At 52.2% G+C, this 16,684-nt stretch overlaps 1 protein-coding gene across 1 annotated transcript; it reads left to right on the top strand.

Moving 5' to 3' along the window:
- The first annotated feature begins 208 nt into the window (after nucleotides 1-208).
- On the top strand, nucleotides 209-1,426 carry LOC149346444 (uncharacterized). The gene has a single exon (XM_089541332.1). The coding sequence runs from the start codon at nucleotides 224-226 to the stop codon at nucleotides 1,424-1,426; it is 1,203 nt and encodes a 400-aa protein (XP_089397458.1). The 5' UTR covers nucleotides 209-223.
- The last annotated feature ends 15,258 nt before the right edge of the window (nucleotides 1,427-16,684 follow it).

Below are 16,684 nucleotides of genomic sequence, written 5' to 3'. Positions count from 1 at the left end.
TAAACAATTAGTAAACTAGAATTAAAATAACAATGCACACAAGGGTGCAGTTTCAACTATTTATTATGCCGTAAACTGATGTAGTGAAAGAAAAATATCTTCCAAGCTGCCTAAGCAGCCACCGTAATGACAAATGTGAATATGTTTTTGTCCAGGAACAGTGAAGTTTCCCTGTCATGGTCAGGTGGCTGCTGAGAGGACGCATGTAGGTGTGCTTAATGCGATGCTTCGGTCAACGCTGGAGAAGACTGCAATCTTTGGCATGAAAGGCCCATCTTGTCTTATGAAGCTCAAGGGTCTGGACCTTGTCTGGGGACTACCACCAGACTACATGCATTGTGTGCTGGAGGGTGTGACCAAGCAGCTGACTGAGCTGTGGCTTTCAGCCACGGGATCGGCCTTCTATATTGGCAGGCACATTAACATCTTGGATTCGATGCTACGGTGCATAAAACCTCCAATCACATTTGCAAGGATGCCACGGCCACTTTCAGAACGTGCATTCTGGAAGGCCACAGAGTGGCGGTACTGGCTACTATTTTATAGCTTGCCATGTCTTTCAGGGTTTCTTGCGCATACATATGTGTCCCATTTTGCCCTTCTTGTGAAAGCAGTTTTCTTGCTATTGAAGGATGTGGTCAATGAAAGTGATATTAGTGATGCAGAAAAGCTACTCTTCCAATTTGCTACACAAGTCACAAAACTCTATGGAGAGGCAGCAGCAACGTTTAACGTTCATCAGCTGCTTCACTTACCAAAGGCAACACGGATGTTCGGCCCACTTTGGGGCATTTCAACATTCCCCTTTAAGGATTCTAATGGCCGAGCCTTGAAGCTTGTTTCGGCTGCAAAATCTGTGCCAATGCAGGTGGCAGAAAGGTGCATCATGCATCAAACATATGGATTTTTAAGTAGAGAGTTACAACTTTCAGCCCGCCTTGCAGCTGCTAAATGTGAACTAGAATCCAAGAGCAAAAGGTGGTTTCAAACGTGTGTTCTTGGAGCTGCTCAGCCAATTCGAGAATTGTCGCAGAGTCTTGAAAAACTCTTCGAGGAGAGATTTGCTTGCGTACCTAGCATTTCCAAGTATTTTCGTGCACAGGTGGGCAGCATCATCATTCATGCCGCAGACTATGTTGTACCTAAGAAGAGCTGTACATGTTATGTAAAGATGAAGGACGGCACCTACTCATATATACTTGGTATTTATGTGGCTCAGAATTCCATTTATTTTCACTGCCAACAAATGCTCATCGTGCCAAATGTGTCCCATTATGTGCCCCATATTGTGCCTTGTGTGCATCCACCGCTGTCAGAAAACCACCATTTGTTTTCTACTGAAGATGTTCTTGCACAGTGTGTGTTTGTAAACATAGATAACGTTTCATATTTGTGTGAGGTCGGAAATGAGCAAGAACAATGCTAGATGATTTCATGGCAAATTTAGCTGTGTGCCAGTGAGTCATGAAAAATTTTGTTTGCTTTATTTGATCCTCAGACAGTGTCTAACAGGAGGCCAATGCTAAATGATAAACATCAGACAAGGCCTTGGTCCCTTGTACAAATTTGTACATCAGTGAACAACTCGGCCATTTTATTCACATTTTGAGCATTGAAATTCTTTTTTATTTTTGGTTGTCGAGTCCAGTGGAGTTTAATTGACGACTGAAAGAGATGTTGCTTTTTGCACTGCGGAATTAAGCTTATTGTGATACGAAACAATATTGGCCAAAGGCGCGAAAGCCCATCTATTTTTATTGTTCTGTCCTTTTACTCTTGATTCAGGAGAAAGCTACCTCCATGTCAGCTGTCGTCACACCGTGATGTGAAAATTTAATGAGCTAGTTTGCAACTTTCAGCCTGCAGTTAGGTCCATTTTTAAAGTTCTGAGGCTGCCATTTGTTTCTTATTGTATCCAAGATACAAATGCAGATTATTTATGAGGAAAGCAGTGGTACTTTTGTCAACAAATAGTATTTAAACATGACGATTGAAACATGAACAGCGAAATAAGAAGATCTCAGCAAAGGAAATCTCAATACTAGCACATCTGAATTTCACTTAGAAAGTGCCAAGATTGTGTTTCAGAAGTGGTAATCAACCTTGTTTGTACATTGTCTCTCAGAGCTGATACGTTTGCATTCTTGTCTCTGCATTTCAGTGTTGTTCACGTTTGATTACTTACTGATTGTACACTGTCCTACACTAAACATCTGAACTGTGTCATAAGAGAAAGGGTGAAGCAGGCAGTGAAACAAGGACGAAAGAAAGGGACACCATAGTGGAGGGCTTTTGGATAATTTGGTCATTTAGGCTTCTTTAACGTGCACTGACAATGCGCAGCACACGTGTTTTTACATTTGAGTGGCAGTGAGATGTGACCAGAGCAACTAGGATTTGATCCTGCAACCTTGTGCTCTACAACTGTATGCCACAGCAACTCAGCCACTGTGGGAGGTATCTTTGCCTGACTTTTGCCTCACCAAGCCATAAAATGTGACTCCTTTCATTTCAGTCAGTCAGGCAACCCGTATTATATTGTCACGACCAGAGGAGCCGCGAAGGTAGGCGTCGGCAAGAACCCAAGACTGGGAGCGGGAGCCTTCTTTTAATTCTAGAGCCAGCTTCCACGACACCAAACAGAACAAGCGCGCCGCGAGAGTCCACCGCCGCTTCGTCGTCGTCTTCGATTCAGCGCGGAGGCCGCGCGGCGCGTTAGACGCTGTCATGCCGGGAAACCCGCCCGGATTCTAATTCTGCCGGCCGCTAACTTTCTCCTGCGAGCGTCCCTTTTGACAAGCCCTGGTGCTGCGCCGCAAGGCGCGCGCCCTAACGCTCCCTGACAAGCCACGATGCTGCGCCGTACGGCAGCGGAGTCCTAGGAGAAGCATCTGCAAGCAACACGCCTGGACCTGTCGCAAGAGGCCAGACAGCGAGGCGCCAGATTCCTTCTCTCCCGGACGCCACCGCGCGCGGCAAAATTTGAAGCGGTTGGCCCGCGCGATCGCTGATTGGTCCTTTCGGACTGCCGTCGAGTGCTGCCTTTGGATTGGCCAGTTCTGAGGGGCCACCGTTCCTCAGGCTATAAAAGCCCCAACGCTGCGGCTTGGAGGTGTGTGACGGTGTGACGGAGTGACCGACCCACCGTGAGTCGAGTGCTGCTCACGAGTGGAGTCGGATGGTGTGACGTGCTGGTGTCTCGCTGATCGTCGCTGTGCGAGAACAGTCGCGTTGTGTAGCTCTCGGCCCCCGTGCCGATGTTGAACTATATTATGTCCTGTACATAGTGTATAAAGCGTTTTCTTAGTCTCACCGACGCCTGACTCGGAGTCTTCGCTACCGCTAAGAGAACTGGCAACGCTCAGTCACGAAACGGGTGGCGAGCGCAACGGGACCACCTCTATGGCACAACATTGGTGGCAGCGGTGGGATCGACCGACATCAGCTACCTCGGCGCGGTGAGTGCCTGAAGTTTTCCTCAAAAGCCAGACTTTCTCTAACACAGGTTATAGTAGCTTAGAGAAAGAATTGGTGTAGCATTGCGTTAACCTTGTGTGTTTCAAGCCTAGGAAGAGTGTTTTGAAAACCAAGGGATGCTGAAGGGGTAAGCAAGGCAGTGTGTGAAATTCTTGCGCGTACCGAACTAGTAGCGATATAGTAGTGTACGGCAAGTAGTTTCTAAAAGGGCAAACAGCAAGAGGCAGTGTGAACGATGGAGAGTTACAAGGTTAAAGAACTTCTCCAAATTTGTGAGGAGTTGGGCATTGATTTGGGCTCAACAAAAAGAAAGAAAGCGATCCTTGAGGTCATGAGGACTGCGGACGTGACGGCTGAGGAGGCCGAAGAGGCCTGGGCTGATATCAATGAAAGGCGTGAACGGGAGGAAAAGAGAGAAAATGAACGTCGCGAGGAGGAGATGCGGGAGCGCCAGGCGCTTAGAGAGCATGAGGTTAAAATGAAAGAGCTGGAGCTCCGAAAAACCTCGCCAGCGCCCAGTCTTGCTTCTACGACGGTTCCCTCTAACGCTCCAAAAATACGCGACCAACTGCCGCCCTTTGTAGTCGGCGAGGATATGGCTAAATACCTCGTTAAATTTGAGCATGTGTGCGAACGGAATGACATTGAGCGATCCCTCTGGGCACAGAATCTGTTAGCCTTGCTTCCCGGGGAGGCATCTGACGTGATAACTTGCTTATCGAAAGAGGCGTTTGAGAGCTACAGTGATGTGAAGGAGGCGCTATTGCGAAAGTACAAACTGTCGCCCGAAGCTTTCCGGCAGAGGTTCCGGTATGCACAGAAGGGCAGGGAGTCGCATGTTGACTTCGCGTTTCGTCTAAAAGCCGACCTGGTTGAATGGCTGAAAGGCGAAGAGGTTTACGACGACCGCGATAAAGTCGTAGAATGCATCGCGTTAGAACAGTTCTACCGTTGCATTGATGAGGATGTCAAGCTCTGGCTGCAAGATAGGGTAAAGGAGGTTAAGCTAGACAAGGCAGCAGAATTAGCTGGAGAGTATTACCTCCGCCGCAGCTTGCACAGCAGGGCAGTGCGTGTAGAAAAAGCAGATAAGAGAGACGGGTTTTCAAGGAAGCCCGACGAACGGAAGCAAATCAAGCGTCGCGAGTTTCGGAAAGACGAGTCCCTTACCAAAGAAACTGCGAAGGAAGGGCAGAATGCATCTCAGAATGCTAGCGATGGTCCCAAGCAGCGAAACGATGCGACGCGTTCTTTTGAAAAACGGAAGCCGTTAATCTGCTACAACTGCAAAAAGCAAGGGCACATCGCGGCGAACTGCCAAGAGAAAGTTGCTTTTGCAACGATACGGGAAACAAACAAAAACATGCGACTGTTGGAGCCATACATGCAGGAAATTAAAGTAAACGGCAAGAAGTGCAGAGCACTTCGGGACTCGGCAGCAACTATGGACGTCGTCCACCCGTCTTTCGTCTCCTCTAGTGACTTTACAGGAGAATGCGCTTGGATACCGCAAGTGGCCGAGGATGAGAGTGTCTGCTTACCGATCGCAGCGGTCATCATTAAAGGAGAGTTTGGAAAACTTAACACAGAAGCCGCTGTGTCTGCCGCCCTTCCGGAGCACTTTCCCTACCTGTTCTCAAATAGCTCGGAGCAGATGCTGAAGGATCAGGGCAAATCATTCTTTGCCGACGTGGCGTACATGGCCCTCACGCGATCCAAAGCGCGCCAACTGTCGAGGGAACTGGACTTTGAGTCGGTGAACGAACAGCGGTGCGGCACGCGGAGCGATCAAGGTAACTTGAGTGGCGGGCAGACACGGGAGATGCAGATCTCGGAGACTGGCTTGGGAGAGCGTGGTTTGGACGAGACTGAGAGTGATACGTGCACTGCTAGCCGCGATCTAGACACGACGCCGCAGTTAGGCGACGCGGGCTCCATACTCGCTCCGGTTTCTGCCGGGTGGCAGGAGCTGGCCGCAGTTGAAAAGGAAACGCTCATTCGCGAGCAGCAGCAAGATTGCTCAATAGCCGATCTGATGAAGAGCGTCAAACTGGGAGTGGAGAAAAAGAGGGTTTCATTTTACGAGAGATCTGGCTTATTGTATCGCTGCTACACCGATAAGCAGGGACACAAATATGAGCAGATTTTGATCCCTCGAAAATATCGCTGTCAGTTACTGGAACTCGCGCACGAAAATGCGTGGGCAGGGCATCTTGGCTTAAAAAAGACCAAGGCTAGATTGGCTCAGGAGTTTTATTGGCCGTATTGTTGGAAGGATGTCGAACAATTCGTGCGATCTTGCGAGACCTGCCAGAGAGTGGGCAAATCCACTGACAAGTGGAAGGCGCCGAAAAAGTTAGTGCCAGTCATAACAGAACCTTTTCGGCGACTGGTAATTGATATTGTAGGTCCTCTGCCAGAATCAACGAACGGGTGTAGGTATGTTCTGACAGCCCTGTGCGTCGCGACCAAGTTCCCGGAGGCGGTACCACTTAAGGAGCTAAATTCTTCCCAGGTCGTGGATGCTCTGCTCTCAATGTTCGCACGCGTCGGGTTCCCTTCTGAGATCCAGTGCGACAATGGCAGCGTCTTCACCAGCTGCCTAACTTCTACCTTTTTGGAAAGATGCGGCATTAAAGTGGTGCACAGTTCTATCCATCACCCGCAATCTAATCCAGTAGAGCGAATGCATTCGGTGCTGAAGCGCATATTGAGAGCCCTGTGCTTTGAGCGTCACTGTGACTGGGAGGCCTGCATTCCCGCCGCTATGTTCGCCTGGAGGTCTGCTCCCCATGAGAGCACAGGCTTTAGCCCCGCGGAGCTCGTGTATGGCCGAAGCCTTAGAACTCCCCTGCGCATGTTGCGAGAGTCTTGGGAAGGCAGTGATGACGACCCAAATGTAGTCTCCTACGTCCTCGACCTTCTTCAGAGGCTCGGGAAAACAAAAGATATTGTAGAGAGGCACATGAAGGCGGCGCAAATCTTGTCAAAGGGATATTACGACAAGTCAGCAAAAAAACGCACCTTCGAAGTGGGTAGTCAAGTGATGTTGCTGCGTCCGTCGAAGAAAAACAAGCTCGAGGTTCACTGGGAAGGACCCGCGAAGGTTGTATCGAAGCTTTCCGATACCAACTACGAAGTGAAATTAGGGAGACGGCCCAACAAAATTTATCACAGCAACTTGATGAAGCCCTACATTCAGCGTCACGCGATTGTAAGCATGACGATAAATGCTGCCGATGAGGAAGGGGCGGAAATCCTGACGACAGCTGACATGAAAGATTGTGGTTTAGAGCTAATGTTGGAACAGCTGACTTTAGACGCGCGTCTAAGTACCACCCAAAAGGAGGATTTAAAGGGAATAGTTTCCGAGTTTAAGGAGGTTTTTTCGAACCGTCCCGGAAAGACCACGGTCTTAGAGCACGACATCGAGCTAACATCTGAGCAACCGATCCGCAGTAAACCGTATCGTTGTTCACCCGTGCAGAAAAAAATCATGGCTGAGGAGATTCAGCGCATGCGTGACTTGGGGGTTATAGTGCCAAGTGAGAGCGACTACACATCGCCCCTGATACTTGTCCAGGTTCCGGGAAAGGATCCGAGGCCATGCGTCGATTATCGGCGTCTGAACGCGATCACCCGAGATCAGACATATCCGATACCGAACCTAGAAGAAAGAGTGGAGACGGTGTCGAAGTCAAATTATATATCTACGCTGGACCTCGTGCGAGGCTATTGGCAAGTACCCCTTACGGAACGGGCTAGCCGTTGCGCCGCGTTCGTTTCCCCGTTCGGAACCTTCCGCCCACTCATGCTGAGCTTCGGACTTAAAAACGCGCCGTATTGTTTCTCTAGCCTGATGGACAGAGTGCTTCATGGTTTGGGCGAGTTTGCATTGCCATACCTCGACGATGTTGCCATCTTTTCGGACTCTTGGGAAGAACATCTCGAGCACTTGCGAGTTGTATTGTGCAGGTTGAAAGAGGCAGGCCTCACTGTGAAACCAGCTAAATGTCACCTAGGTTGCGGTGAGGTGACTTATTTGGGCCATGTGGTGGGGCGCGGCCGGCGTAGACCTTCCGACATCAAGGTAGCCGCTATTGTAAACTATCCCCGGCCAACCACTAAGACGGATATAAGGGCTTTTTTAGGTTTAGCTGGATATTACCAACACTATGTGAGAGACTACTCTGACCTTGCCAGCCCGCTAACAGACGCGCTTCGAAAATCGGAGCCCGTTAAGGTGACGTGGGACTCGAAGAAAGAAAATGCGTTCCAAATGTTGAAACAAGCATTGAGCCATAAGCAGGTTCTAACGGCGCCAGACTTTTCGAAAGGTTTCATCATTCAATGTGACGCGAGTGATCGCGGAATGGGAGCGGTGCTATGCCAAGAAGAGGCTAGTGGTCATGAACGACCAATTTTGTATTTGAGTCGAAAACTAAGTTGTAGGGAAGAGGCATACAGCACCTCTGAAAAAGAGTGCGCCTGCCTTGTGTGGGCAGTTCAGAAGCTGGCTTGTTATGTCTCCGGTTCTAAGTTTGTTGTGGAAACGGACCATTGCCCTCTAACCTGGTTAAGTAACATGTCGTCTAAAAGCGGCCGTTTGCAGAGGTGGAGCATGACCCTCCAGCAGCACAATCTGGTTGTCCGCTATAAGAAGGGAAGGTTGAACGCGAACGCCGATGCTCTAAGTTGTGCATTCTAGGCCTCGCTTCTTTCAGTGACCTCCTCGTTACTTACCTTCTCTCGCTTTGCAGCAAACTATCATGTTCGAAGGAAGAAAGGGGCAAAAATGAATGACCTCATTTGCTTCCTCAGTAGTGTTTTCGGTCCAAATGATTTCAAGGGGACCAATCTTATTTTCATTATTATTGTTGATTATTAAGTGCTCCTGCTATTTTGATGTGTTGATACTTTGCAAAATGGTTGTTTGAACCTTGTGTACCAGATCGTACACATGCCTCTTGTTGCAGCGGGAATAAATGGGGACATCAATTTAGTTAGGTTAATTTGGATTATGGCTTCGTCTGGTGTTTGATGGGAGACAGAGGGCACTTGCTTGTGTTGGGTGTTGCCTTTTGCCGGTCGGTTTTGTAGTCTGCAGAACGACCAACCATGACCAGTGGCGAGAAGCAAGGGGATCGGAACGACCTCAGCGAAGCTGGTCGAGGTGCCTTGGCGACAACGAGGTCAACAGAGCTCCTGGCCTGCGAGTGGGACCTGGTGCTCGTGAAGTTACCTGGACTGGACGTGAACTTGGAAGAGCCTGACGAAGATGCGCGCCTGGCATCCGAGCCACGTGGAAGCAGCTCGTCTTCCCGGCGCCTTATCTGATGGCGGGGATGCTGTCATGCCGGGAAACCCGCCCGGATTCTAATTCTGCCGGCCGCTAACTTTCTCCTGCGAGCGTCCCTTTTGACAAGCCCTGGTGCTGCGCCGCAAGGCGCGCGCCCTAACGCTCCCTGACAAGCCACGATGCTGCGCCGTACGGCAGCGGAGTCCTAGGAGAAGCATCTGCAAGCAACACGCCTGGACCTGTCGCAAGAGGCCAGACAGCGAGGCGCCAGATTCCTTCTCTCCCGGACGCCACCGCGCGCGGCAAAATTTGAAGCGGTTGGCCCGCGCGATCGCTGATTGGTCCTTTCGGACTGCCGTCGAGTGCTGCCTTTGGATTGGCCAGTTCTGAGGGGCCACCGTTCCTCAGGCTATAAAAGCCCCAACGCTGCGGCTTGGAGGTGTGTGACGGTGTGACGGAGTGACCGAGTGACCGACCCACCGTGAGTCGAGTGCTGCTCACGAGTGGAGTCGGATGGTGTGACGTGCTGGTGTCTCGCTGATCGTCGCTGTGCGAGAACAGTCGCGCTGTGTAGCTCTCGGCCCCCGTGCCGATGTTGAACTATATTATGTCCTGTACATAGTGTATAAAGCGTTTTCTTAGTCTCACCGACGCCTGACTCGGAGTCTTCGCTACCGCTAAGAGAGCTGGCAACGCTCAGTCACGAAACGGGTGGCGAGCGCAACGGGACCACCTCTATGGCACAACAGCGCGTGGCATTATTCCCCCCCCCCCCCCGCGAAAGGAAACATCGTCTCGATGTGGAATGGGGTATGTACAGTGAGAGGAGGAGGAGCAAAAACAAGAAGAATAGGGTGAGGTGAACTATACAACTTGCGCTAAATGAAATGCGGCGAGAGTCAAGGTCACACGTGGGGTAAGGGGAAAAAGGTAAGAAACACAGCGTGAACGCAGCGCTCAGTCACGCGAAAAGTACGGCTTTAAGCGCACTACATGCACAATTTCAGGCCGTTGACGCTGAGGGCCGACGATCACAGTTCCATGGGGTACAACTTCGTAGTTGACGCTGTTCAAACGGCGCAGGACTCTGTACGGGCCAAAGTACCTATTTATAAACTTTTCGCACAATCCCTTGCGGCGCACGGGTGTCCACACCCACACGTGGTCGCCGGGCTCGTAGTGCACGTCCCTGTGCCGAAGGTTATAGTGTCGGGCATCGGCGGATTGCTGGTCCTTGATGTGCAAGCGGGCCAGCTGACGGGCCTGCTCTGCTTGCTCCACGAAGTGGCCAGCTTCAGGGGGAAGCTCTGTGTCGCCGTACGGCAGCATGGCGTCTAGCATCATGCGGACCTCTCTGCCATACACGAGACGAAACGGGGTGAACTGGGTGGTTTCCTGCATCGCGGTATTATATGCGAAGGTGACGTACGGCAAGACCTCATCCCAGGTTTTGTGTTCAACGTCGACGTACATCGAGATCATGTCCGCCAATGTTTTGTTGAGCCGTTCCGTTAGACCATTGGTTTGGGGATGATACGCTGTTGTTGGTCGATGAGCAGTATGGCTAAGCGCTAAGATGTCACGTAGTAGTCGGGCTGTAAACGCCTTGCCTCGGTCAGTAATGATGGCCGATGGGGCGCCGTGTCTAAGCACGATGTCGTGCATAAAGAAGTGGGCAACTTCGGCGGCAGTACCTCGCGCAAGGGCCTTCGTTTCAGCGTAGCGGGTCAAGTAGTCTGTGGCGACTACGATCCACTTGTGGCCGGTAGACGAGAGAGGAAATGGCCCCAGAAGGTCCATGCCGACTTTGTCGAATGGTATTTGTGGCGGCTCGATGCACTGAAGCAGTCCAGGAGGCTTGAGCGCGGGTTTTTTTCGCCGCTGGCATTGCCGGCATGTCCGGACATAATGCTTGACACTTGAAGTTAGGTTGGGCCAGTAATAGTTCTGCCGGATTCGGGATAAGGTGCGGGTAACTCCAAGGTGGCCGGAAGTCGGTTCATCATGGCAGGCAAGGAGGACTTCATCCCGCAGATCAGACGGTATGACGAGCAGGTAAGTTGTCGGGCTTGAAGTAGAGTTCTTTTTATAAAGCACCCCTCTCCGCAGGCAAAACGACGATAGTCCACGAGCTAGGTATCGTGGTATTTCAGGGCAACCACCTTCGAGATGTTCGATGAGCAGACGGAGCTCAGTGTCGGCACGCTGTCTGGAAACGAGCTCAGATGTGCTGACCGCTCCAAGGAAGCTATCATCGTCGGTGGTGTCTTGCGGAGGAGGTTCGACGGGAGCGCGTGACAAGGTATCAGCGTCGGTGTGTTTCCGGCCTGACTTGTAGGTGACGGTGAAATCGAATTCCTGCAGGCGTAATGCCCAACGTGTTAGGCGGCCGCAAGGGTCCTTTAAATTTTTCAGCCAGCACAGCGAGTGGTGGTCGGTGACGATACAAAACGGTCTGCCATAGAGGTATGGGCGGAACTTGGCGGCGGCCCAGACTACCGCTAAACATTCTTTTTCCGTGGTAGAGTAGTTCAACTCAGCACGCGACAGTGCGCGGCTGGCGTAGGCAATTACTTTGTCGACACCGTTTTGCCGCTGAACTAGAACGCCGCCAAGACCGACGTTGCTCGCATCCGTGTGCACCTCCGTGTCGGCATCTTCGTCGAAATGTGCCAGGATGGGCGGTGATTGGAGTAGGCGCCGTAACTCGTCGAAGGCAGTCTGTTGTTCGTTGCCCCAGGAAAATGACGTGTCATCACGGGTTAGGAGCGTCAGAGGGCTGGCGAGCTGGGCGAAGTTTCTAATGAAGCGGCGATAATAGGAGCACAGGCCCAGAAAACGTCGGACTGCTTTTTTGTGGCAGGGGACCGGAAAGGCAGCAACGGCAGCAAGCTTCTCTGGGTCAGCGCGGATTCCGTCAGCACTAATGACGTGCCCGAGGAACTTCAATTCGGTGAACCCAAAGTGGCATTTTTCTGGTTTGAGGGAGAGGTTGGCGGATCGAACGGCTTTGAGGACAGTCCTGAGGCGGTGCAGATGTTCCGTGAACGTTGCCGAAAAAATGATGACATCGTCAAGATAAACAAGACAGGTCTGCCACTTCAAACCGGTGAGAACGGTGTCCATCATTCTTTGGAACGTGGCAGGAGCACAGCAGAGCCCGAAAGGGAGGACGCGAAATTCATACAGCCCGTCCGGTGTAATGAAGGCGGTTTTCTCACGGTCCCTCTCATCAACTTCTATCTGCCAATAACCACTTCTGAGGTCGAGCGAAGAGAAGTACTTGGCTTGACGAAGTCGGTCGAGGGAGTCGTCGATACGCGGGAGCGGGTACACGTCTTTCTTGGTCACACTGTTCAGCTTCCTGTAGTCGACGCAGAACCATAGTGTCCCGTCTTTCTTTTTCACGACGACGACAGGAGACGACCACGGACTGCTTGACGGTTGGATGACGCCGTCTGTGAGCATCTCTTCGACCTGTGTTTGAATAGCATCTCGCTCACGAGGGGACACACGATAGGGCTGCTGATGGATGGGGCGGGCTCCTTCATGCGTGATAATGCGGTGTTTAACTATCGACGTTTGGCGCACTTTAGACGACGACGTGAAACACGCACCAAACTCCCGCAAGAGGTCCTGGAGTTGCCTCTTTTCAGTGGGTGGAAGGCCAGGATTTATGTCTACGCTGGTGACCGCTTCGGCGTCAGCTCCAGGTGTGTCCTCCGCACAAGCAAAGCATTCGGCCACTTCCTGAACATGTTCGACGTAAGCGATGGCTGTGCCACGGAACAGATGTCGATGCTCATTGCAGAAGTTGGTGACAAGGACCTCTGTACAACCGTCATGAAGGGATCCAAGGCCCCGTGCCACCGCAACCCCCTTAGTGAGCACGAGGGAGACATTAGTCTCGACAACCCGGAGTCCCCTATGTGGCTCGTCGCAGGTAACTCTAGCGAGAATGCTGGCACGTGGTGGCACCGTAACGTTATCGTCGGCGACTCGCAGGGCGGACCGAGAACCCTGGTGCGCAGGTTCTTCTGTGGCCATTGCAGTAGAAAACGTCACCAAGCGGTTCGGCAGGTCTATGATAGCACCGTGCTCGCGAAGAAAGTCGATGCCAAGGATGACATCGCGAGAACATTCGCGGAGAACGAGAAAAGTGGCAACGAATGTGCAGCCTCGAACCGTAACCCGGGCCGCACACATGCCGAGTGGTGCGACAAGATGTCCGCCTGCCGTGCGTATGTCGGGGCCGTCCCAGGGTGTCGTCACTTTTTTCAGGGCCGTCGCAAGCCGTCCGCTAAGGATAGAGTAATCTGCGCCCGTATCGACCAACGCACTGACCTCCTTTGTGTCGACGAGAACAGGGATATCCAAGGAGACCCTGCCTTCAGCACGGCCCGTCGATGGCTGTTGTGGAGGACTCAGTCGGTGCGGCGGCGGAACCTGGTCGGCGACTGGGGTTGCGCTGTCGGGGCGATTCAAGCGGTGCGTTGGGGGAAACTCTTCGGTGATGCGGCGTTCGGCGTCGGGGCGATTGGGTCGGTGCGGCGGCGGAAGCGGGTCGGCGATCGGGGTTGCGGCATCGCGGCGATACGAAAGGCGCGTCGGGGAAAACTGTGCAGCGATGCGGCGTGCGACGTCGGTGCGATTCAGTTGCTGCGGCGGTGGAAGCTTTGCGTCGGAACGGCGTTCGGCGGCCTCGCCTCCAAAGGCCGCCGGAGCTAGTTTTCCCGACGAGGGCTCGAGGAACCACGTTGTCCTGGGGCGAAACGGGACCCAGAGGGCGAAGACCGGCGTGGAGAGGGCGATCGCGACTCGCGGCGCGGAGGAGACGGTGAACTACGCTGGCGGGTGACATACTCAGCGATGTCTTGAGGGCGCTCGCCAGGGCGTGGACGGGGGCTGTCGATGGAAAAACCGCGTAGTCCCATTTCGCGATAGGGGCACCGCCGGTAGAGATGGCCGGCCTCACCACAGTGGTAGCAGAGCGGGCGCTGATCCGGAGTCCGCCAGAGGTCAGTCTTCCGCGGTGCCTGGCGCCGATCCGCCCAGTAAGGAGTCGGCTGGGCAGAGTGCACCGCGACCAATGGTGCGGTGGAAGGCGAAGGCCCAGGAGGTGGGGCCGCGCGGCGCACGACGTCCGCGTACGTGACTGGCTGGACAGGAGTCGGGTACGGCGCGGGATCGTATGGAGTCGGTTGCGGCGCCGGCACAACTGCAGCGTCTGGTGCTCTGAGGGCCTGCCGGACTTCCTCGCGGATGACGCTGGTGACGGAATCGACGCGAGGGGCAAAGGTTCCTTGAAGGTGCTGCAGACAGTGTACAGACAGTCGAGAGGACAGTGTACGCTCTGCGCTCTCCCGGCGGTCGCTGTTGGCGTACGTACTCACGAGCTGACGTCGAAAGTCCGGCCACGTACAGAAAGTAGTCTCATGGTTTTCGAACCACGTTCGTGCGGAGTCTTCAAGGCTGAAGTACACGTTACGCAGCTTTGTAGCGTCGTCCCAGCAGTTAAAGGTCGCGACCCGTTCGTACTGAGCCAACCACTCTTCGGCATCTTCAAACAGGTCACCGTGAAAGGGCTTAGGCGTGCGTGGAGTCTGAAGGGTGAGATAGGTGGGGCTGGCTGCAGGGACGGTTGTAGGCAGGGCGGGCAGTGGCGTCGCCATGAGTGGAATGGTAGTTGAAGGCGCGCTGACAACAGGGAGGGCCTCGGGGGACAGGCCTCGGATCCTCCGGCTGGCACGATGGACGGGGGTGGTCACAAGAGGCGGGCGCGTCGAGTCGTCCTCAGGAGTAGGGAGCATCGGTCGCACCTCCACCAGTGTCACGACCAGAGGAGCCGCGAAGGTAGGCGTCGGCAGGAACCCAAGACTGGGAGCGGGAGCCTTCTTTTAATTCTAGAGCCAGCTTCCACGACACCAAACAGAACAAGCGCGCCGCGAGAGTCCACCGCCGCTTCGTCGTCGTCTTCGATTCAGCGCGGAGGCCGCGCGGCGCGTTAGGCGCGTGGCAATATCAACAGAGTTCAGTCTGTTTACCATCCTGTGATTTTCAGTCTTGTGTACCTTTTTAGCAAATCGTTGACCAAACGCTATCATATGGTGCCTTTGGGGATTTCGCATTATTTGTGTGCTGAATAAACAAGCTTTCTACCATGTTATGTCGTACGTCACATTTTCATTGAAGCAAAACCATAGTTTGTAATGATTTGGTTGAAATTGTAAGTCCTTAATATGCTTGAGTATACAGTTCTCATTTGATTTTCCTGCTTTTGTGTTGCCCACAGAAAGGTGTTCATTTTTTTATTTGCTGTGCATCCTTTTTTTTCTTGGCTATCTGAATGATGAACAATTCCCGATTTCATTTTTCAAGCAAAAGAGGGGCTAAGCGATCTGGTATCTTTTTGATACATATAAGCCTTCTGCAGCAAAATGCATTTTGCAGCGCCGGTCTTGTGTGCAAGCAAGTTAAGGCATCTTACAGAATGAAAATTTTCATCAAACTTCCAATCCTGAAGTGAACAGTGCATAGTTGTGGCAAACTTGTGTTGTTTTCTTGTTTTGGGGCCACATCAGTACAGGGAGGTTCCTTGTTGGCTGTTTTGGGCTGCGCCGTGTGGGTCGTTAAGTATCCCTGGCCTTCCAAATCTCTAGTTGCTAAGAGGAACTTCCTCCCCTTCCAAAAGTTGGGACTTCCATGTATGCTACAAGAGCCCCATGGTTTTGAAGCAAACCTCTCAGGGTTCCAAAATTTGACAAAGGCTGTTTGTATATACCACACATATCTCTCATGAGAAGCATCATTGCTAATTTTCCCCTAAGGGCCCCTGTAGTAGGATTCAAGTCAATAACGCAGCTTTTTCCTCGTCAAAGGACCCCCTTTCAGGCAATGCTGTCTGCAGATTCTCATGGCCCTGCTAGCATGACAATGCAGGGAGTGGGACGTGGAAGGGGATTATTCCCCCCTTCCAAGGTCAAGGGTAGTCCCCTTTCCGCATTGTCACTCTAGCAGGGTCATGAAAATCGGAGAAAGCCAACGGCTGGAAGGGGGTCCTTTGATGGAGAAAAGTTGCTGTGTTCTTGAGCTGATAATGCAATCCAGTGTTTCGCCAATGACACTGTCTTGCTAAGTCACTCAGGAGATGAGCTGCAAAGCATGATCAATGAGTTATACAAGCAGAACGGTAGACCTGAACATGCAGAAAACCAAAGTAATGTAGAGCAGTCTCGCAAGGGAAGAAGAGCAGTTCACAATTGCTAGTGAGGCGCTGGAACTGGTAAGGAAATGCGTCTACTTAGGGCAGGTAGTGGCTGCTGATCCGGATCATGAGAGGGAAATCACTAAAAGAATAAGAATGGGGTGGAACGCATATGGCAGGTTCTCTCAGATCATGAATGGTAGCTTACCAATATCCCTGAAGAGGAAAGTATGCAACAGCTGTATCTTACCAGCACCCACTTACGGGGCAGAAGCGTGGAGGCTAACGAAAAGGGTTCAGCTTAAGGACAATGTAGCGAGCTATCGAAAAAAAAATGACAGGTGTAACGTTAACAGACTGGAAGCGGGCAGAGTGGGTGAGAGATTATGCGGGTGTTAATGATGTCCTAGGCGAAATCAAGAGAAAGAAATGGGCTTGGGCAGGGCATGTAATGCGAAGGCAAGATAACCGGTGGTCCATGAGGGTAACGGAGTGGATTCCAAGAGAAGGCAAGCATAGCAGGGGGCGGCAGAAAGTTAGGTGGGCGAATGAGATCAAGAAGTTTGCAGGGATGTGGTGGCCGCAACTGGCAAAGGACCGGGTTAATTAGAGAAACATAGAAGAGGCCTTTGTCTTGCAGTGGGTGTAGTCAGGTTGATGGTACTGATGAAGATCACTGAGCCCGATGTGCTCCTGTGCACGGA

Source organism: Amblyomma mixtum, chromosome 4, assembly GCF_055824585.1.
Source record: "Amblyomma mixtum isolate Tamu chromosome 4, ASM5582458v1, whole genome shotgun sequence".
NCBI lineage: Eukaryota > Metazoa > Arthropoda > Arachnida > Ixodida > Ixodidae > Amblyomma > Amblyomma mixtum.
Note: the sequence above shows the minus strand (reverse complement) of the source record. Positions and strands in the feature narration are given on the sequence as shown.

Excerpts from the sequence above, each read along its gene's own strand:
- LOC149346444 (XM_089541332.1), top strand. The coding sequence starts at position 224 with ATGCTTCGGTCAACGCTGGAGAAGACTGCAATCTTTGGCATGAAAGGC.